This window comes from Labeo rohita, chromosome 5 (assembly GCF_022985175.1).
Source record: "Labeo rohita strain BAU-BD-2019 chromosome 5, IGBB_LRoh.1.0, whole genome shotgun sequence".
Taxonomy (NCBI): Eukaryota; Metazoa; Chordata; class Actinopteri; order Cypriniformes; family Cyprinidae; genus Labeo; species Labeo rohita.
In genome coordinates, this window is record NC_066873.1 from 37,568,518 (window position 1) to 37,592,414 (window position 23,897).

The 23,897-nt window shown below is 33.8% G+C and overlaps 1 protein-coding gene across 5 annotated transcripts in view; it reads left to right on the top strand.

The window, feature by feature from the left end:
• The window catches only part of slc39a14 (solute carrier family 39 member 14), a 39,389-nt gene that overhangs the window by 11,880 nt on the left and 3,612 nt on the right, over window positions 1-23,897 (top strand). For 4 of the 5 annotated variants that reach the window (XM_051109763.1, XM_051109766.1, XM_051109764.1 and 1 more), the window contains 6 exons: window positions 3,033-3,204; window positions 14,839-15,008; window positions 18,874-18,996; window positions 19,525-19,728; window positions 22,137-22,356; window positions 22,455-22,639. In XM_051109763.1, the coding sequence (XP_050965720.1) occupies window positions 3,033-3,204; window positions 14,839-15,008; window positions 18,874-18,996; window positions 19,525-19,728; window positions 22,137-22,356; window positions 22,455-22,639 (1,074 nt within the window). Of the gene's footprint in view, window positions 1-3,032; window positions 3,205-12,310; window positions 12,481-14,838; window positions 15,009-18,873; window positions 18,997-19,524; window positions 19,729-22,136; window positions 22,357-22,454; window positions 22,640-23,897 lie in introns of all 5 variants that reach the window. The other variant, XM_051109765.1, reaches the window with a different exon arrangement.

The following is a 23,897-nucleotide window of genomic DNA, read 5'->3' on the forward strand; positions in this document are numbered from 1 at the left end:
CTTGCTTCACAGCCCATTCTGCTAATAATACATTTTCTTATTTATTTATATATATGTATATGTATATGTATGTATAAAAGCTGATGATAGTGAAACGGTAACGCTTACAATAAGGTATCATTTGTTAACATTAGTGAATGTATTAACTAACTTGAACTAACAATAAACAATACATTTGAAACGGTATTTATTATTTTTGTTAATGTTAGTTATTGAAAATTAACCTTATTTTAAATTGTTTCCAGTGAAACTATAAAACATAGGTGCTGCCTAAGTCACATTATAAATTAAACACAAACAGCTAGAATAATTACATTTGGTATTTCAGCACAAAACTGTATTCATTTGAACACTTCTCTAGCATACAGTAACTTTACTGTTTAGTCTTTAAAATAAATCTGAAAAGTGTTTGACCTCCAGTAGATGGCAGCAATGTTATACTAAACTATAGCCCTTTCTAACGTCATTACCTTTAATTAAACTGAGAAACGTACTTCTTTAAAGTAAAATTTTACATAAAATGTTATTTTAATAAGCCCACTTATCTACAAATATTACTAAATTCCCCAATTCCATTAGCCAAATACCGTAAATCACCAAATACTACACACTGCTATTAGCGTAAAAATACTATTAAAACATGTTATCATGTGACACGAAAAATGACACGGTTATGTTACGAAGTCTCGAATCTCTGGAACTCCATTGTTATTACCCTATGTTAAACTTTTAGTGTAGGCCAGCTGAACTTTTACCTCATGTAGTTTATTTATATGATCATCATTCATTACATAGTATTCACTCTTTTATTAACTCTGACTTTGTTTCCAGTTGACTCGAGAAAGCAATAAAATAGTAATGTTTTTGTCGGATGATCGCAAAAAGACTTACTAGGTGTGCAATATACAGTAGAATCTTTGGTTGATACTAATGTGATGAAAATATGTATTTGATAAATACAATGTTCAAAAGTATGGGGTTGGTAAGATTTTAATGTTTTAAATGTCTTGTGTTCTTCAAGGATGCATTTATTTGATTAAAAAATGCAATAATGCAGTAGCATTGTGATATATTACCATTTAAAATAACAGTTTCTTTTTTAAAATGCATACCTTATCCACAGTCTTCTGTGATGCTGATTTTTCAGAAATCATTCTAATATGTCGATTTGATGCGCAAGTAACATTTTCATTTTATTTATTTATTTTTAAAGCAATGTAATGTCATGATTCATCAAATTAATTCGAGCACTTGATTTCACAAAATCCTGGAGAGCAATTTGCTTGTCAGATAACTGGCAAAATACCGGAAGCGACGCATTCCACAGATGAGAATTGGAGTTTGGGCTTATTATAATGTTCATCTGTTAACACATCGTGCGCCATTTTGTCAGATTTGTAAGGTAAATCATTGATAAACCTACAAACCGGAGAATACATCAGTATCGTTTCAATATGCTAACTGTTCATTACGATTTTCTAAATAAAAGCTCAAACTCTCACTCTGAGTTTACACGTTTTGATGTCCACATATTCAAAAAATTACAGTGGCTTTAGCTTTTCTGTCGTAAAAAAACGGGCTAACATTAAAGATTAAGTGGACATTTGAATTAAATATTGTTGAGTCAATATTAAAAAAGGATTAGATGGCGTTGTAAAGTGTAAAAATCATCAGGCCGCTGGCGCCCTCTGCAGACATTTTTTTTTACGCGTAATGTACTTTAGCTCTGTTTGTATTAGGTATTTTAAGTTTTAACAGTTTTGTTCAATAAAACCATACGATTACTTGCTCATTGCTATAATATATGTATTTTAGCTTGGGTCTACTTTGATTACCACATAAAATTAATGAAAAAAATTAGATTACTTGTTCATTTGTCAGTATAATCGGCTGATTACTCAATTACTAAAATAACTGTTAGTGACAGCCCTATACATATTTTTGCTGTCACTTTTGGTTCTTTTGATTGCATCCATGCTTAATAAAACTTTGTAAATAATTGTGAAAAAACACTTTTGTTTAAAAAAAAAAAAAAAAAAGTTTTGAACAACTTTTGAATGGTAGCGTATATCCAGCTTTTTCTTTAATACAGAAGTAAGCCTATGGGTGGAACTTCCGGTTCATTAGCCGCTATAGGGAAATAAGAAGAATAACAATAGTAAAACTGCACTTAAATTAGTGTGTTCATAATTAAGATAATACATTAAAATAATATGGTAAGACACGCCAATTTGCAATATCAAGCAGCAAAACGAGCTGTTTTGTACAGCTAAAAATTGCTGGACGCGGATGAGACCGGAAGCCAGACCCATAAAATTTACAAATGGCTGCACCCACTCTTACAGGAAGAAAAAGGGTGGATATGTGTGGCTGGGTATTTCATAATTTCTTGGTATTACAGTATTACCTGCCTGAGTGTTGAGTTAAGTGCAAATCAACAAATATTTGTCTTTAGTTTAGCATTTGTGTACTCATGTCATTACGTGTTTTGTGTTATCTCTTGTGCCACCTCTCAAGGTATAAGTTAGGAAAAGAGTAACACGTTGTACTTTATCAGTTTGTCCACAACGATAAAAGGCCATCTTGAGCTGTCATAATTTTTCCTCCTCCACAGACAGCATTTGTTATGCTAAAAGACTAAATGTGTAACATTTTCAAGGTCCACAAGTAGAATATCTGCACGTCTTTTTGTTCCTTGAAAATGTTTCATTAACTTTAATGAGTGATACATTTTCGGACTCCTTTTTAAGTCGCATTCATTTTTTCTGCAGATGTAGCTTTTTGTAAACACAGCTTAAAAAGTATATGTCCCTCCCTTCCTCAGAGTTATTATAGGATATGTTTTCAACACTGTAAACCCTAATCCTCAGTATGACCTTGAAATATTACATTGTTAGACCTCAAAGTCAAATCTGTGCTTTCTATCCTGTGCTGTGACAGCTCCAGCACAAACTCTGCACTCCCAATGCTGTAATTTAAGCTTCTCCTCTATGATCAGTAATTGAAACCTCTGTCCTGTCCTCTGTTCTCAGTGCTTGGCTGCAGACACTTTGGCAGTGTATGGGATAAGCGAGCAGTCTCATATAGATGAACGGGGCCTGCAGGAAATATGCCCTACCATGTTACAGCAGCTGGACTCACAAGCGTGCAAGACCCAACAGGACCAAGAGTCTGAGGCAAGCCCCAGACCCACTGATGCTGAGGGTAAGATTGGCTATCCATTGACAGTCAATGCATAATGTTATGATGATGCTTAATTTTAAAGTATACATTACATGGCCAAAAGTATATGTACATCCCTATTTGGCTGTTTCACCTATACTTCTTATAGTAACAAATGGGTAAAATGAATCATACATGTGTGTGTAAACTACTTAAAGCAACATTTAAAGTTGGTTTACGTATGCTTATGCACCGTTCCCCCATGCAAACAGCGAAAGGGCCATAAAGGCCAGACTCTTCAAACGGAAACCTCATTGAACAATCAAGCTAGGGTTTTAAAATAAATTGTTTTTTAATCAAATATGGGTGTGATGTTCAGGTGTCCTGTACTTTGGCCTTGTGTCAAGGGTAATTTGTTGCTTAGCGCTGTTTCTAATGAGATGCGTTCACACGGTGAATGTCATGAAACTTATTAACAGTTCTTGTAATATTCTCTTTAGACCGTCATGCATTGCACGTGCCCAGGTAATTCCATCCGTTAAACTTTATCAATATAGATAAAGTGCAACGTCTTGGTATATTTATAGCAGACTAGTTGAGTTCATATCTAGTGTACACTGTAGACAATCTTTGACTTTGTCAGCGATTTAGGCTTCTAGGAAAAACAGAGTGAATTAGCAGAACTTTGCCTGAGAGGGTCGGAAGAGTGCAGGTGTTCTCATGTGTTGAGCCTTGATCTCCAGTTAAAGTGTGATAAGAATAGTCAACTCTGAACACTGAAAAATCCAGAAACGTCACTGAAATGGACAACAAAATATTGTAAGTAGGTGTTTTTTTTTTTTTTTTTTTTTTTTTTTTTTTTTTTTTTTTTTTTTTTGTTTTTTTTTTGCTTCAAGCACTGTTCAAAAGTTTGGGGTCAGTAAGATTTTTGAAATGTGAAAGTCTCTTATGGTTACTAAGGCTGCATGAATTACAGTAAAAGAGCAATATTGTGAAATATTGTGCAATTTAAATATATTTTCAAAATGTAATTTATTCCTGTAATGGCAAGTCTGAATTTCTAAGCAGCCATTCCTTTAGTCTTCAGTGTTACATGATCCTTCTGAAACCATTCTAAGGTTTTGTGCTCAAGAAACATTTCTTATTTTTATCTTATCATCAATATTGAGAACAGTTATATTACTTAAAATTTTTGTGGAAACCATGATGCATATTATTCATGATTTTTTTTAATAAATAGAAAGGACAGCATTTATTTTAATTGGAAACCTTTTGCAATAACATAAGTACTTTCGATTTGTAACAGTAAAGATATTAATTTAATTAATAAAACTTCTTAATGACCCCAAACTGTTGATTGGTGGAGTGTTTAGATACAAATGAATACAAAAATATTGAAATACCCTTTTGCATAGTTAAAGGTGCTGTATGTAATTTTTTGACGTCACTAAAACATAAAAATATCTTAATACATTTGCGGATAACATACCTGTTTCTCCAAAAACAATGCTAGAGCCAGTTGTTCTAGTTTGAAAATGTGTATTCCATGTCGGAATGTCTTTTTTTGTTGGTCTGTTTAACTCCGCCCACTGACAGTTTACCCAATAATATTTCTAGAGTTTGGGTTGCCAGTTGCCAGAAAACTCATTGCCTTGAAAGTGAGCAAACGAACTGTCTCAGAGATTGCAGTAGGGATGTGCGATATGGGCTTATAAATTTATCACGATAATTTCTGGTATTATTGCGATAACGACATCAATGGCGATAAGTCAGGGAATCCTGTTTCTTTAGAGAAAAGTATTATCTTTCCTATTTTTACCCAAAATAGAGCATAACTGAATACACATGTACAATGTGATGACTATTTCATTCACTGGAAGCCGGAGGGCGCCCTTGCGCGTAAACTCCGCATATGTTTTATAACAGAAGTAATAGCTCTGATGACACTCCAGAAAATCTCTAACCCAGATATGGCTGTAGCTGAATAGAAAGTAGATATAGAAATTTTAACTGAAGAAACTTGACAATAAACATAGGATTACTACAATATATGGTTTGTCTGTGTTCTTCAAGCATTCTTCGGTAATTTTCTAAGGATAAAGTATATTTATAATGCAATTGTAATCGACGTAGCTTTTATAATAATATAAAATAGTATGATTTCTGCCTCATTCTGTGATATGAAGTCACATCCGATCGCAAAAGCTTATTTTAAACACTCGGCTATGTTATGAAGTTAGTTTAGAGAAAGATGTCAATAAATGATATCTTTGTAGGACAACAGGTTTGTAAACGGGCTTATAAACATGTAAAACTGTATCGCACACATGCCACTGTAGACTTTATCGTTATTATCGCGGGAAGACAATTTCTTATCATGGGGGAAATTTTTACCGGTATGTCGCAAATGATAAGATATCTCCCATCCCTAGTTTGACGATTGTACCCGACCTAAAAAGCCTCGACCAACTAAAAATATTTATGACCAGAGGAATAATAAAACGTGGATGCATCAGCTCATCAACTTACAGTGTAAGGTTTGTCACCTTCCGTTTGTTTGTGTTGCATGTTTTCAACCTGGCAACCAATGTGAGCTTTGAGTTTGAGGAGGGGGGGGCGGCAGAAACAATATTTTGAATTTGGACTGCACTACCCTTTTTAACCACTGGCTGTCAATATTCCATACTGCACCTTTGAACATTATTGAATAATGCTTAGAATGAATGTAATGAAATGCTGCTGTAATTACTAGGACTATACATCCTCAAAAATCACCAGTTGGTATTCTAGCAAAAATGGCTTTGAAGATATCCCTAGGTATTAGGGATGCACAATATTGGATTTTTGCTGAAATCCGGTATGCCGATATTTTTCAACTCATTTTGGCCGACAGCTGATGCCAATACCGTTATGTTTCCTTTTGTTTGGAAACAACACCAAGTCTCTACTGTGTGAAAATTATGAGCAAATTATTTTTAATTTTGGTTAGCTTTTAACACGAGCTTATTTGTTAGAATTAAACAATAATGAAGTTCTTTTATAATTACAGTACCTTGAAGCTTTGAAAATATCTAAAAATATATATCAATTTGTGTATTTTACTTTCATTTTATCAGAAGTAGGCCAACAGCGCCCCCTACGGAATTAAAACTCTACCGAACGGACATTAGGACCTAGGGGAGGCTGCCGCTGTTGCCACTGCAAATGCTATTACTGTTTACTCACACACCTAACACTTCATTCTGTATATGCATTTTCAGATTAAATGCAGTGATCGAAAACGGTGTGTCTAATCATTATTTAGGCAAACTTTGCTTTAAGAATGAGCCACACGGCTGACCTGATCTACTTGCTAGCACACCTTGAGCACATATGAGTTATTCCTCTTATCGACAAAACATATCGGCATAATTTTTCATACCGGGCCAATGCTGATATTTACATTAAAAAGCCATTTTCGGTCGATTCCGATATTGTTCTGGTAATATTGTGCATCCCTACTAGGTATGACAGTTTAATACATATCTAATGCAGTGGCTGTCAAGTTGTGTAGGACTTAAGACAATTTAGAGAATCTTTTATATCAAAATAAGACATCCTGACTTTTAAAATGGCTAAGCCTGTATATTTCAGCAACATCTGGATTCAATCACGGTACTCTGGTCAGACAGGAGATTTGAAGGGAGGCTGTGTGCTTGGAGAGACTTTTCAAAAGCTGAACTGAAATATCCCTTGTGTAGGCGACAGATATAAAAAGGCAAGACAGTGAGAGTACAGAGAATTTCATGGGCGTATATGAAGGCTCCTGAAAGACATTTCAGGAGAGAAAGTTATGGTTTCAGAGAACAGGAAACAATTTCACATGCACACTATAATCTGTGATTTGTTATTTTTACAAACATTTCAAATCTGTTCAGTCTTGTATTCACCATAACCTAAAACAAACCCTGTCTACAGCAGATTATTTTATTTATTTTTATTTCATTCATTGAAATTCTTGTTTTGAATCAGCCTGTGACTCTTTGTGACTTAACGTGTTCAACATCTGTGCAGCGTGTTTTCTGGCTCAGTGATATTTCCTGTCGTTTTCCATCATGCTGTTCTTTATCTGCTAAACAAGGCACTTCAGGGTTTTGGCATTTCTTGCGCATCCTGACAGCAGGAGAGGAAATGAAAGAAGAATGTCGCAGTGCCACTTCCCTCCGGAATTCAAGAGATAAGGAGAGAGAAAAGGGGAATGTGTGCTTTTAGAGACGGAGTGTTACAGCATCCTTTTCTCAATGCAGTCTAACCCATTCAGTACCCATACAAAACCCTGAACTGGCACCAGTGATGGTATTGGTATAATATAAATATGAAATGATCACCAAAGAGGATGGAATAGGATTTAGGACAGGTTGCAGGCCAGGCCCAAACCCGTATCATTTGCATGAGCACCGCAGCTCAGTGTCTGTAGCATTTTTCACAACTTCAGGATTGCAGTTAATTTTTTTTGTTTGTTTGTTTGTTTTAGGTTCTGTCTCAACTTTCCAACCGCAGTGGAAACTGTAGCAACCTTTTAGGTGTTAAAGGGTTATGGCTCGTTTCCACCAAGCGGTACGGGTCAGTACAGTACGGTACGATTCGGTACGGTACGATTTACTACGGTAAAGTTCAAAATAAATATCTAAAGTTAAACAACTTTGTGCTCACCCAAAACGATATGACCAGGAACAAATAATAGATTCTTGAGACCAACGATTGCCTGTTAGATATAACTAAAATAAATTGTATCTCAAGTTTAATCACTACAGAGACATCAGAGCCAGCGGCAAATATCAAAAGGACTAGCCGAGCTAAGGCTGCTCTAAGCGGGATACATGAGCACTGAACGCCCGGTGATCGCCTGGAGCTCACATCTCTGAAATGGGCATAGCAAATTTACAAATAGGTGTTATCTTTATAAACATACCACAGATTTGAGTTTTAAACTTTAAACTACTTTCTCCCCTGGAAAACCTCTTTTTTTGGGCAGTGGCGTCTCACAAGAACATACAAGAACGCATATTGAGAAATGGCTACTGTCTGTGTGAAAATATAAAATTGTGAAATACAGTTATATTTGTGCACGCTGATGTAAATTGGCCCAACATGCACGAGTGAAGGAGACACTTTATCCACTTGCAGGTGACGATTCTACTCAGCCAGTCAATGTTCTGCAGTAAGTTTAGCTCCACCCTTTTGATACCTTTGGCTGTGCTGGGTACCCCAACAGAAGGGTACCAAAAAAATGGTATAGTACAATTTGCTATTTTGATACCATTCACAACTTCTGACAATGGAAACAAAAATAATTGCTTACCTTACCGTACCGTACTGAACTGTACCGCTTGGTGGAAAAGAGCCATTAGTTCACCTGAAAATGAACATTCTGTCATTAATTACCCTCATGTTGTACCAAACCCGTAAGACTTTCGTTCATCAAAACACAAATTAAGATATTTTGATAAAATCGAAAGCTTTCTGACCCTGCATAGACGGCAATGTAATTACCACGTTCAAGGCCCAGAAAGGTAGTATTCCTTCTCTTACATGTCAGTCAAAACGCATTCTGACGTGTCGAAGACTGACACAAAAGAGAAGGAATTGTTGAATAAAGTCATACTTTTATTTTATTTGCACACAAAAAGTATTCCCGTAGCTTCATAACATGGTTGAACCACTGATGGTGTTGCCAAGTCCGTGGTTTTCCCACGGAATTGGGCTACTTTAACGCTGTTTACGCAGGTTGTTTTTCATGTCTGCAGGTTGAAGCGAAGCGATTTTGCTTAGGAATGATAATTTTGCCAGGGGAATCCTGCCAAGAAATGTGTATTTAAACCCCCAGAATGCTATTTTTACTGGGGGACCAGCCTCGTAATGTGATGGAGCTACTTTTGGGCTAGTTTTGAGAAGCAATTTGGCAGGTTTTGTTGTGAAAACCTGGCAACCCTGGTAACATGGACTATTTTATCAATATCCTTACTACTTTTTCTAGGCCTTGAGCATGTCAGTTGGGTTGCTTTCTATGCAGAAAGCTCAAATTTCAGCAAAAATATCCTAATTTGCGTTCCAAAGATGAACGAAGGTCTTACAGTTTTTAAATAACATGAGGGTAATTCTAAGTAATGTTCATTTTCTGGGCAAACTATTCCTTTAAATAACTTTGAAATCTCACTGAGTGTGTTCACATGCACAATATTACACTGATTATGATTAAGGTGATTGAAATGCTTAAATGGCATATTTCATTGGGTCGTAGTATAGGGCAAAAGCCCTGTTCTAGTAAATCCATAGTAAATCCAGACAAATTCCAAAGTCTCATGTATGTATTATTTATCGAGGTGTATTTGTCCATTGCTTCTTACTAGGGATGTAGCGAAGTTATCAAGATCGTAGTATCGCGATAGCAAAACTGTCTCAATATTATCATGGTCACATGGCGATATGAAACGACATAGGTCTTCTGGCCAAAAAAAAAGTGTGGATTTTTAAAATATATTGACAAAAAAATCTCTAAAGTGTTTTGGGCCACTATGCTTTGGCACAGTATCTGTCAAATGAACTAAAACCAAAAGCACAATAAGGCTTAATCCCTTCAACTTCATTCAGGCGATCAGCTCGTGATCTGGTGATTTCCGCGCCTCAGAATGGCTCCGTTCACAGTGAATGCAGTGAACTCATTTATTGCATGTGCTGTGAGTTTAGCCCACATTTGGCAACGCAACGGCCATCAGTTATGCTTTATTTTCGCGACAGATGATTACAGCATTTCACTAGAAATGTGTTTTTGTCAGCCTGTTTTTTCACTGAAGCTGGAGTTTTCCTTCAAAATAAAAGCTCTATTACTGTTTTTCGTCAAAATAAAAGCTTAAAAGTGCTAGCGATTTAAATGGGTAACTAGGACCCTATAATTCCGTCATGCGGAAAATGCGGATGGAATCGCAGAATCCAGTCATAAAAACAGAATTTACTGAATAACGCGGAATGTCACGGAATTTGTCGAAAGTTTGAATGAATTAATCAAAAGTAGGTCATTACACTTCAATCAAACTGCAATATGGACTAGTATCTTTAAATATTACGCTGCAAAAATACCATTTAAATGTGAATCCTGCATGGTCTGCGTGTCTCTATTTTAATGAATGGAACAGACGAGCGGTTTTGTTTACTACACACACTGAAGTGTGTGATGCTCATCTGTCGTCTCACTAAATGAGGACATAAATACATGAACACTATCTGCTGAGAGTCACTTCATGAGCATTTGAAAACTAGCATTATATCATATACACACAGAAATGTAAAGGTAGACACGCCAACCCGTCAGTCCGGTTTAACTTGAAGATATTGTGCCAGAAATATATTACTACTATATTACTACTATATTACTATTACTACTACTATATTACTACTATTACTACTACTACTAAAATGAAACAAACATTATTTTTAGTGTATAATCACACAACATTTCTTCCATGTTTTAATTTTAATAGTAAATTCCCCTTTGTTTGCCAAAAAAAAAGTTTGCTTAATTTTCAGTAATTAAAAGGTAAATTAAATTATTGTTTTATGCCTTCATTTGATATCAGAACATTTTAAATACACAACACAGAATTTCTGAGGCCTTCATAAGGCTGTTTTAAGAATAAATTTGAATAAATTAAGTATGCATTTAAATAATTAGACAAACTAAAACACAGAATTTGATAACAATAAAACACATGGTGGAAAAAAAAAAAATAACAATAAAACATTTCTTAGGGCCCTAAACATGTCATTTTTGTTCAGCTTTTGTTAAATTGATGTGAAATTGTGTAAGTTTCATGATTGTAATTAATTAGACATGCTCTGATTCATAATGTAATTTAACCATTAAAGAGGAGTTGAGAAAAATTAAAACGGGAAAAAACGTAATCCAGAAAAATTAAAACGGAAAAAATGGAATTTGGGAAAAAATAAAACTGATTTCGTAGGGCCCTAGGTAACGTTACTGCAGTCCAAATACAAAACATCTCTTTCAAGTGTAGAAATTAGGAAAGAAGTAATGTAATTTCCGTGCTGTAGTGTAAAGCAAAAATTATGTACCTATAAAATAGTAATTTTTAATTATTTTACAGTGCAATTGTTTTACAATATATGGCTATATGGCCATAGTAATAACTATAATAACTATAATATGAAATTGTTATTTTTAATATATTCTAATTTGTTTGGCTTCTAAAACACCAGTGTGAATGTAATTTAGACTGAGACAGTATACCACAAATTAAAAAAGAGGGTTGAGTTCCCTTTAAAGTTCAGGTACAATTGCATTCTCTGACATTTTTTCTAAAGTTTTCTTAGGAACATGGGTTGAAGCTCTTAATTTTGAACTCTCAAAGTGCATTAGATAGAAAAATTTAACTTAAAATTGTACATTTTAGTTTTTTTCCCCAAATCTTCATCTTATTTTTTTTTTTTTTATTTAAATATTGCAATAAATACATTGCGGACTTCATATTGCGATATTATCAATTTAGATTTTGATATCGTTACATCCCTTCTTCTTACAATAGTCATTGTCCCAAAGGAGCTTTTCAGAAGGATAAATAAAGAAACAGGAAACAAGAAAAAAAGTCCCCAAGGCTTTGAAGTAAATGAGGAAGTAGCCTGTTATCAGTGTGTTGTACATGTAAACACAGTCAGTGACACATTTTTGTATGTTATGAGTCCATGTAACTGTTTTATGAAAGAAATAATTTCCTAAATGCTTCTGTGTGTGTTTATGAATGATTTTCTTCCTCTGTAGGTAAAGTCCTGACAGCTGTTCTCAGCTGTAAACAAATGCAACTGTGGTTTTGGAGAAAGCCGGACGATAAATGATCTGTACACAAACGCACCTGCCGCAGTTCACTCCCACATAATGACATTGTCTCTCAAACTGCACGCGTGTCCTTTCACAACTGTGTTTATGACATATCTTGCATTTCCAGGGATTCCAGTCTAACTGGGTTAAATGAGCAGTGCTGCCGGACTGAATTATACAATGTAGTCCTTGCACACAAAGGTTGTGGGATGTGTCTGCTGGGGTGTAATCTCATGTAATTACAGGCTGTATGTGTGTGTGTGTGTGTGTGTCCTGCAGTGTGGGGTTACTCAGTTTTGAGTGTGACTCTGATTAGTGCGTTCGCATTGACTGGTGTTTTTGTGGTGCCCCTGATGAGGACGCGGTTCATGCGCAGAACACTCGTCTATTTCATCGCACTGTCCATCGGAACATTGTTCTCCACCGCCATCCTGCAGCTCCTGCCTGAGGTTCAGTATCCATCCACCCATTTCCACCCAAACACACCGAATCAGCCGCGGATCAAGATTAATCTCAAAGGGGTGTCTAGAATTGTCGTCTTTTCCTTCTTTCCTCCTTCACACAATGTTTTCTCCCTTTTAACACAACAAAACACCCCTAACCACAGTAAAGTTTTCTTTTTTCTTCCTCTCTTTTAGCTTTTATTTCTTCCATGATTTTTGTGTTGGTAAATTTTCAGGACCATAAAAGCTTTTGTTCTGTGCTCAAGATGTTACCATAGCTGATTATTTATGTACTTATTTATTGGTATTTCAAACACCCACCCCCCAATAATCACTTGCATTAGTATTAACAGCTCAGATTGATAAAAATACTTATTAATAGACCCATTATTTTCATTTAATTTATATTTATTATATTTATATTTAGCTTTTTAAAATATTTTATTTTTATTCATTATTTTTTATAAAGCGGATAATTTTTAATTGATGACTGAAAATTTAGCCTTTTGCAATATTTATTTTAAAAAGAGCTGTTTATTTTATTTTATTTTATTTTATTAAGCTGATAATTTTGTAAATGATGACTCAATCTTTTTATTAATAAAAATGGAATCACATTTTATTTATTTATTTTTTTTTTATTATTATTATTTTATTTATTTAATTTATGTTAAAACTGATCATTTTGGTAAATAACTGAATCTATAGCCTTTTTGAGGATTTATTTAAAAAAGAGCAGTGTATTTTATTTTTTTATAGTATTTTATTTTGCTGATAATTTTGTAAATGATGGCTGAATCTTTAGCCTTTTGCAAGAATTAAAAATGAGCTGTGTATTTTTATTTTATTTTACTTAATTTTTTTATTTTATTTTATTTTATTTATAAATTATGACTGAATCTGTAGCCTTTTGCAAGATTTTTTTTTTAAAAGAGCTGTGTATTTTAATTTTATCTTATTTAATTTTATAAATGATGAATGAATCTTTAGCCTTTTGTAAGGTTTATTTTTAAAAAAGAGCCATAAATTGGCCCAGATTTTATTTTATTTTATTTTATTTTATTTTATTTTATTTTATTTTATTTTATTTTATTTTATTTTATTTTATTTTATTTTATTTTATTTTATTTTATTTTAGATGATAAGTTTGTAAATGATGACTAAATCTTTAGCCTTTTGGAAGATTTATTTAAGAAAGCCATAAATTGGCCCAGATGGAATCATTTATTTATTTTATTTTATTTTATATTTTATTAATGATGTAGGAATAGTTTTGAATTTTGGTTTAGGATTGTCAAGCCGACATATTGTTCAATGTTAGATCCCACACTTTTTTTTTTTTTTTTTTTTTTTTTTTTTTTTTTTTTTTTTTTAGAGATGATCGATACCCCCTGCCTCAATCTGCCTCCACCCCTTTTCAAACCGTTCCTCCTCCCCTGAATACTGCCTTTAAAGTAGACCCTTAACACTACATTTATTCACTGGCTCACTGGTTATGGAAATCCCGTCTTTGTTAAAAGAGCTAATGAAGTGCTGCGTATCCCAGGATGCTCTTTGTTGGGTTGTTGGTGCTATAATAGCTCAAGCAGAGCTACACCTTTTGTGTGCTGGGTGTTGATGGGTCATTGGCTGGTCAACATGAATACGGGTGTTTTCAGTTCCTTTGTTGCCTGGGGAGTTTAAGGAGGTGTAGACTGTGAGTAGGAGTATGTTCAGCTACCCCGTCAGTGACTTTATGTCTCAAGGCATCATTGGTTCTATGATGGTCAACAGGAAGCCGCCTCCACTACTTCCTCTGTGAATGAAACACAATGGATTTTAAAATGTGAACATACACTACCATTCAAAGTTTGGATGTCAATCATTTGTTTTTGAAAGAAGTTAATAGTTGTATTCAGCAAGGATGCATTAAATTGATCAAAATTGATTATAATAATATTTTACAGTGTTATTGTTTTGACTATTTTTGATCAAATAAATGCTGCTTTGTTGAGCATAATAAATAAAAACATAGACCTTAAACTTCTGAATGGTAGTGTAATAGCATGATTCTAAAATGTTTTATTTTTTTAATAGAAATTTTGTTTTTTTGGCATTAAATCTGTAAATGCAATTTATGAATTTTCTTCAAATGTGAAAACTTTTGTTTTAATTGCATGAATTGATTTGATAATTCAGTGGCCCACCGAACTTAATTTTCCCCTCAGGGAGTCAATCTTACATTTGAGATTATGAATATCAACCTTTCACCTAGTTTTAATTATTCTGCTGATTAATTCATTTTTTCTTCTTGTTTCCCCCTTCCTTTTCCACTTCTGTTTTTTTTTCTCTCTCTCTCTTTCTGTCTTCTGGTTGTTTGGCCAGTGTGGGGGTATGGTTTCCTGTGTGTGACAGTGATATCTCTGTGTTCACTGGTCGGGGCGAGTGTGGTTCCCTTCATGAGGAAAACCTTTTACAAGCGGTTGCTGCTGTACTTCATAGCCCTGGCCATTGGTACTCTGTACTCCAACGCCCTCTTTCAACTAATCCCAGAGGTAGAGTGGACACGTGGGGGAAACGGGTTGATAGACGTGTGCCACACAACCGGACTAAAGACATTTCTAATTCCACTCTCTCTAGAGTTCTAGATTTTAGAGTTTATATATTGAGTCTGACATTTAAAGGAATAGTTCACTCAAAAGGAAAATGTTTAAATTACTTACCCCTCATGTCGTTCCAGACTTTATATACAGAACAAATAAAAATATTTTATACAATATTAATAAAACTTCTAGTTATCTATACACATTTAAAAAAATAATTTTGTGCAATACCAAATCTGCTGTTTTCATTACAATAAAAATGAATTGTGATTCACACCGCTAAGCTCAAAAAAAGTATTAAAATAGACTAGGTTAGACTCATGATACTTATATACTTACAGTGCGTTATATTTAGGCCAGTCAATAGAAGTTGACTTCTTGCAAAATAACAAATTGGACATTCTACACAAAAAAAAAAAATAATTTTGTGTTCTAAATAATAAAATGGTACACTACCAGTCAAACGTTTTTGCACAGTAAGTTGTTTTTGTTTTTTTTTAGACATCTCTTCTGCTCACCAAGCCTGCATTTATTTGTTCCAAAATAAAACAGTAATATTGTGAAATATTTTTATTATTTAAAGTAACTGCTTTCTATTTGAATGTTTTAAAATGTAATTTTCTCCTGTGATCAAAGCTAAAATTCAGCATCATTACTCCAGTCTTCAGTGTCACATGATCATTCAAAAATCATTTTAATATGCTGATTTGCTGTTCAAGAATATTATTATCAATATTTAAAACAGTTGAGTACATTTTTTTAGGATTCTTTGATGAATAGAAAGACCCAAAGATCAACATTTATCTGAAATAAATTTAGAAAGGATGCTTTAAATATACTTTTATTTAACAGGGATGCTTTAAATTGATCAAAAGTGACGATAAAGACATTTATAATGTTACAAAAGATTTCTATTTCAGATAAATGCTGTGCTTCTGAACTGTCTATTCATCAAAGAAACCTAAAAAAAATCTGCTGTTTTTTAATAATAATAATAATAATAATAATAATAGCAAATCAGAATATTAGAATGATTTCTGAAGGATCGTGAGACTGGAGTAATGATGCTAAAAATTCAGCAAGGAAGTCACAGGAATAAATTACATTTTAAAATATATTCAAATAGAAAACAGTTGTTTTAAATAGTAGGGGTGTGACGACACACTTATCCCACAAGACGAGACAAGACACAAGACTGGGTTCACGAGAACGAGACGAGATTTTTAAACTTTTTTTTTTTAAGAAATCCTCAATAATGAAATGTATATAGGATAGAAACATATAAAACATTCTTTTATTCAACTGAAAAAAAAAAAAACAAAATGCAAAAAAATGTAGGTGCATTTTGAAATCAGCTTGTACTTTATGAAATTAAACTTCCATTTTAATGAATTATATGCAGTAATAAACATAAACAAGAGCTTCACGATTCTGCATAAATTGAGAATTCCAGTTGTTTTTAATAAATTGGAGACCATGATTCTCTCACAATTCTGGAGAAAAAAAGATTAGAAAACTAAACAAAATAACTTATTTTACAAAATTAAAAAAAAAAAAAAACATTCAATATAGGAGTCAGTGTCTCACTTCATTAAGATTGTTTGACTATTGAAATCTCCTGAATGAATGATTCAATGACATACTTTTTTAAAACGGGCAGTTGTCGCCACCTCCAGGCGGAAGAGGATAAGCGTTACAGTACATACAAGGGCTAAGATACTTTAGTTTTGATCGCTACTGTAGACAATAAGTGTTTATACCCCAACTGTACAGCGACAGCGTTCACATTGGAAGCGTAATAATGGCCGACCCTCTGATTCCTTAACATGGGCAGTGACAAAACGTGCTCCTCGTGCGCCATTGACACTCGCGATGTGAAACAGTTGTGACAGACATAGCTAAATCGGTGTCATTCAAGAGAAAGATCGCATGGGTGTTTGAGTCGAGATCTCGATCTTTTAAGGATTAATCGTGCAGCTCTAAAGTAAACACTGCAATATATTTTTGCATTATGTCCTCACGAGATCTCGCAAGATCCGACTGGTCCCGCCACGAGATCTCCTCACATCCCTGTTAAATAGTAAACACATTTTAAAAAATTACTGTTTTTGCTGTACTTTGGATCGAGTAAATACAGGCTTGGTAAGCAGAAGAGACTTCTTTAAAAAACATTAAAAATGTTTTTGACTGGTAGTGTATGTTTTGGAACAAGGTGAGGGTGAGTAACAGATGACAACATTTTCATTTTCAAGTGAACATTCCCTTGAAAGCATAAATATAAGTCTTCCTGGCCTCAGTGGTTCTCCCCAGCTGAAAGGCTAGAAAATAGATTTAAAAAACGATCAATAAACTTTGTATTGATCCATAGAACTGCTGTTGCTGGAGTTCTCACAGGACTTGATATAAAATCATAGCATTTAATGTAAATTTTTGAGGCAAGATGGCATGGAACTGGAGCACATATTTAAGTTTTAAATTTGTCTGACTGTAAACTATTCAGATTAAAACCTACAGTACAAGTGAATGGCCCAATTTGTAAAAAATCATAATTCTGAGGTAAAAAGCCAGGCGAAATGGGGGGGGGAAGCCCTGAGGCACTAGTGAACTACTCTAAGAGCCAATCTAAAATAAATCCCATACTCACTCTTCTTGACAGCTTATAACCAAGTATAAAATAAATGTGGAGAATAGTGTTATAAAAAAAAGCCCTCTTGATTGTTTCTGGTGTCTAGGAGAGTGACTATGTGTTTGTATTTAGATTGTATCCATACAGAATATATTATTTGCTGCACACATTCAGTTTATAGTCTCTCTACCATTCAAAGGTTTGGGGTCTTTTTTTTTTTTTTTTCTTGCCAAGGCATTTTTCAAACAAATATAGTGTAGTATACAGTAAAAATATTAATATTGTGAAATATTATTACAATTTAACAGAACTGTTTTCTATTTTAATGCATTTTAAAATGTAATTTATTCCTGTGATGCCAAAGCTAAATATTCAGCAGCCATTTCTCCAGTCTTCAGTGTTATATAATTCTTCAGAAAATATTGCAATATACTGATTTGGTGAACTGAAAACTGCTTTATTTTCTTGTGGAAACTGTGGTGGTTTTTCAGGATTCTTTGTTAAATACAAGCTTCAAAAGAACAGCATTGTAACAAAATAAGTGTTACTTTTGATCAATTCAATGCGTTCTTGCTAAATAAAAGTATTCATTTCTTTTTTTCATCTTACTGACCTCAAACTTTTAAATGGTAGTGTTGTTCAGTGTTGAATTTTATGATAATAAAACACACAACAGTTTTATGGTTCACGTTTAATAACAAATGCTATATGTGACCATGGACCACAAAACCAGTCTATAATAGCCAAGAATACATTGTATAAAATTATCGATTTTATTTTATGCCAAAAATCATTAGGATATTAAGTGAAGATGAAGATATTTTGTACATTTCCTACCATAAATATATCAAAACTTAATTTTTGATTAGTAATATGCATTGCTAAGAACTTCATTCGGCTAACTTCAAATGTGATTTTTCTCAATTTTTTTTTTTTTTTGCACCCTTAGATTCCAGATTTTCAAATAGTTGCATCTCAACCAAATATTGTCCTATCCTATCAAACCATACATCAATGGAAAGCTTATTTATTCAGATTTTATATGATGTATAGATCCCAAAAGAATTTACCTTTATGACTGGTTTTGTGGTCCAGGGTCACATATTAGGGTCACATATTATCATTCATTTCAAATTAGTTTGAAAAACAATTGTATTTGACATTTTAAAACATGCTTTTTTCTATATATAGGCCTTCGGATTCGACCCCATGGAGGATTATTATGTGCCCAAGTCTGCTGTTGTGTTTGGAGGATTCTACCTGTTCTTCTTTACAGAGAAAATCCTAAAGATGATCTTAAAGCCAAAAGACGGGGTAAGCTTGGACTAATGGTCTGTTGGATTAAACCATAATACTGTTGCTTAAGCAAACAGCTTTATCTGACAATGTCATTGTGACATGGGTTCTCAGTGACATCAAAAAAAACTCATGTAGGATGTTATTTCAGGACCTTTTAATGTTAAAACTCATGAAGTTTTGCATTGGAATGTGTGAACAGTATGTACAATGTGTACGTGCCTGGCTTTAGCTCCTCAGGGGCTTCACTATTCATTTGTAGTATGCTTTGAAAGACAATGTGGAAAATTGGACCCAAAAAGCTTAAACGTTAAATGTAACAATACACTAAGGGCTTTTTTTGTAGTCTGTAATCATTTGGCCAAAGGCAGCAAATCATTTTACATGAGTCAGAAGATTTATAATTGAACTTTTGTATTTAAGATTGTAATGTGTTGTAATGCAGCGCCCTCTAGTGGAGAATTGTATTTGCAAGCTTTTACTCACTCGCTATTTTTCTTGTCTGTTTTCTGCTTGCATTTCTAATCTGATTGTCTCTTTTGTTAGGGAGGGCATGGGCATGGGCATGGCCACGGCCACAGTCATTTTCCAGCAGAGCGCTATGCCAACTCTAATGGCGATTTGGAGGATGGTGTGATGGAGAAACTGCAGAATGGAGAGGCTGGAGGAGCTTCTTTACCCAGAGCGGAAGGTGATGGCAGAGGGCTTGGGGAAGATGACAAAATGCTCAGCACTGGGCAGACAGTACAGGTGAGGAATAAAATAAACTACGCGTTTCAGTTTGCTTAAAAATGTTTTCCAAATGTTCACAAACATATCTAATATTTAAGAACAAATCTGTAGCTTCAGTTGATTGGTCATAAGTGACTATAAGTCTCACCCACAATTAGATCCTTTAAAAATAACTCGAAATCAAATTTGACCCTTGTTAGTTTTGGCATGTTAATGTCATGCCAAAATTACTGTAATTATACGTTTCCATCTTGTAAAAACTTTTTAGATCTTTGTTGAATGTATAATTACAGCTTGGAAACTCATTTTAATGAATGCTCTGACTTTTTTCATTCATCTGTTAATAATGACTAATGACGTCATGTAAACGAATCCAAAATATACTAAATGTGTTTCAAGAGCATATAGATGTGAATAATAATATAGTAATTTTGCTGTCATCAATAACAAAGCCAGTCATGTTGTGAGAGTTGCCATAGAAACATATTTTTCTGAGTCTGAGGATGTGAATAGCATCTCAGAGTTGTCATCTTGTAATTACCATAATTTCAGCACGACGTGAATGCGGCATGATTCATCAGCGAGATTCATCAGTGCGTGTTAGGTTTTTTAAGGGAAAAATTATTGTTTTGATAACTTACATTAAAATGCAACATCATCTCTATCTGAAACAAGTTTCTCTGATCTGAGCTACAAGAACCCTGCAGAAGCTAAAAGAATATGTTTCATGATTCTATCAAATTCTGTGGTGCAAAATGAAATACCAGACTACATTATTTCATTCTGTCTATGTTAAGTCACTCAAAACTCAGATTTAATGTTGAAGACATCAAATACATTGCTAGTATTGTTTCATTTTATTTTGGCTGCTATTTTTGAAATAATCAAAATAGAAATCTTTTGTAACAACACAAGTTTTTACTCTCACCTTTTTGAATTTAACATGTACTTGCTAGGTAAAAGTATTCATATCTTTCAAAAAGAGAAATAAAAACCATATTGACCTCAACGGTAGTGTATATCGTTACAAAAGATGTCTATTTTAAATAAATGCTTTTCTTTTTAATTTTTCATTCATCAGAGAGTCACAGGTTATCACAGGTTACAAAAAAATATGTAGCAGCAGATCTGTTTCCAACATTGATAATGAATCAACATATTAGAAAAATTTCTGAAGGGTGAAATTGAAGACTGGATTAATTGCTGAATAAATTACATTTTACAATTAGGGCTGTCAGTTTAATGTGTTAATTAATTAGTTATGAAAAAAATAACGCAATTAAAGTATTTTAACGCAGCTAACACACTGGCCCCGCCCCTAGACCTGTACATCATCATATATTTCATATAGTTGACTGCTGACAAAAATGATGCAGGGCAACAACTCCATAAATGCAGTTATGCCCTAAAAGTCAATATATTGGTGTAAAAATGGCCCTGTATGTGTTTTGTCTCATATTTATTATGTATCGCATATCACAAGGGCAGCAAGGCCAGTATGACACAAGTGCTGATTTTGTCCCGATCTATCACGAGCCTAAATGTGATTTTGTACAATAGTTCAGTAAATAAGAAGTTAATATAGTGTTATATTTTAAACATTATATTATGTGTTTTGCTCAATTTTGCAGAGAATATATTACCTTTGAAGCCACAGCAGAATTGTTGCGCATCTCCGAGCAACACAGCTGTGTTTACTTTCTGAACGAATCTGCGTTTTGAACGAATCGTGTGAATGACTCATTAAGCCATAGAGTATCAAATCATTAAGAAAATATAATAATAATAATAATAATAATAATAATAATAATAAAAACATTAAAGGGATAGTTCACCCTAAAAGAGTTCACTTTTGAAGAGTGTTGGTAACAAAGCTGTTTTGGTTACCATGACTTTCATTATGAACAAAAAATATATCTTATATAATAGATGTTTCTCAACATTATTAAAATATATGTTATATAATAGATGTTTCTCAAATGATCTTCTTTTATGTCCCATAGTTCACCTTAGGCCATTGTAGCCTGGATGTTTGTGTAATATATCTTACGCTGAATCAAGTAAAATATTTCTTTCTAAAGCTACAGTTTGTAATGTCTACTTGCTACTTTCTTGTTTAACACAAAAATAGCTTTAAATAATCTTTTGTGGGTATTTTCACAGTTACATTTATTTTGCCGTTAATTAGATTAATCAAAACATCATGTAAATAATTAGATGGTAAATTTTAATCGACAGACAGCCCTATTTACAATATATTTACATAGAAAAGGGCTATTTTAAGTGTATCAAAATTGTACAATATTATTGTTTTTCTTGTGTTTTGTTGAGCATAAGAGACTTTTTTCAAAAACATTAAAAAGTCTTACTCCAAACCTTTGAATGGAAATGTATATTCACTTTATTTTTCTGTATTTGTGTCGCAGGACTCTCAGAGTTCAGGTGGTGCTGGAACTGGTGGATGTTACTGGCTGAAGGGCAGAGCATACTCTGACATCGGTACTCTGGCGTGGATGATCACTTTGAGCGACGGTCTCCATAATTTCATCGATGGCTTGGCTATTGGAGCCTCCTTCACTGCTTCTGTGTTTCAGGGCATCAGTACGTCAGTGGCGATTCTGTGCGAGGAGTTTCCACATGAGTTGGGTGGGTATTACTGACTCTGTTATGGGAACAATGAAAAATGGCACTTGACTTGCTGAGACTGTTGTCATGTAAATGCTCTGCTGGATCTGTGTGTCTAGGTGATTTTGTAATCCTGCTAAACGCTGGCATGAGCATCCAGCAGGCGCTCTTCTTTAACTTCCTGTCAGCGTGCTGCTGTTATCTGGGCATGGGCTTCGGCATTCTGGCCGGAAACAACTTCTCTCCTAACTGGATCTTTGCTCTAGCCGGAGGCATGTTCCTCTACATTGCACTGGCTGATATGGTAAGAAATGTGATGCTGTTCATTTGCTGGCCTTAAATGAGCTGGTTGGGTGGTTTGCGTTTCTAAAATCAGTGAAGTGTAAAAAAAGGTTATTACTAGTGTCTTTGAAGCATTTCTGTGGGTCTTAAAAAATCTTGAAGGATTAGTTCACTTCCAGAATAAAAATTTCCTGATAATTTACTCACCCCCATTTCATCCAAGATGTTCATGTATTTCTTTCTTCAGTCGCAAAAAGCAAAGTTTTTTTGAGGAAATATTCCATACAGTGAGCTTCAGTGGGAGCCAACAGGTTGAAAAAAAAAGATGAACAATGGTTTCGCTAGATAAGACCCTTATTCCTTGGCTGGGATTGTGAAGAGCCCTTTAAAGCTGCATTGAAACTGCAATTTGGACCTTCAACCCATTGATCCCCATTGATCCCCATTGAAGTCCACTATATGGAGAAAAATCCTGGAATGTTTTCCTCAAAAAACTGAAGAAAAAAAGACATGAACATCTTGGATGACATGGGGGTGAGTAAATTATCAGGATTTTTTTTTTTAATTTTGGAAGCGAGCTGATCCTTTAATTCGCCCTTCCACTGTTTCGGGCGTGAAAAATGTCTTAAATTAGAGCATAAAGTCTTAAATTCAAAGCCATGGCATTAAATATTGCATGCACTGCCAAAAAAAAAATCAGTATTTTTGATTTCCAGTACAAATATCTAAACATCCTTCAATCAAGATACATTTACTTGAGACATAAAATAAAGAAATTAAGTTTTGTTTTCTGAGAAATGTAACAAAATAAATGAGTTTATTCTTAGAAAACAAATATCTGTCAGTGCAGTTAGTAAATTGGCAGATAATCATTCTTTCACCTTCATAAAACCTGCAGAAACCCTCTTGCATACTAAAATTAAGAAAAATACTTGTTAAAATGCATTTTTGTGAACTACAATAATTTAATGGATGTGTAAAACTGGAATAATAAAAAATAGTTTGGCCTGCATGCTTGTGTGGGAAAATACATTCTACCTGCAGATGGCGATGTAGCAACTATGACTGACATTATTTAATAAATTATTAGTTCCTAAAACTATTAAAACTTATATATATATAACTTATATATATATAAAAACTTATATATATATATATATATATATATAACAAGTCAAAAGAGACAAGACATTTGTAAATAATGTTACAGAAGATTTATATTTTAAATAAATGCTGTTCTTTTAAACTGACTATTCATCAGTATTGAAAAAATGCATCAT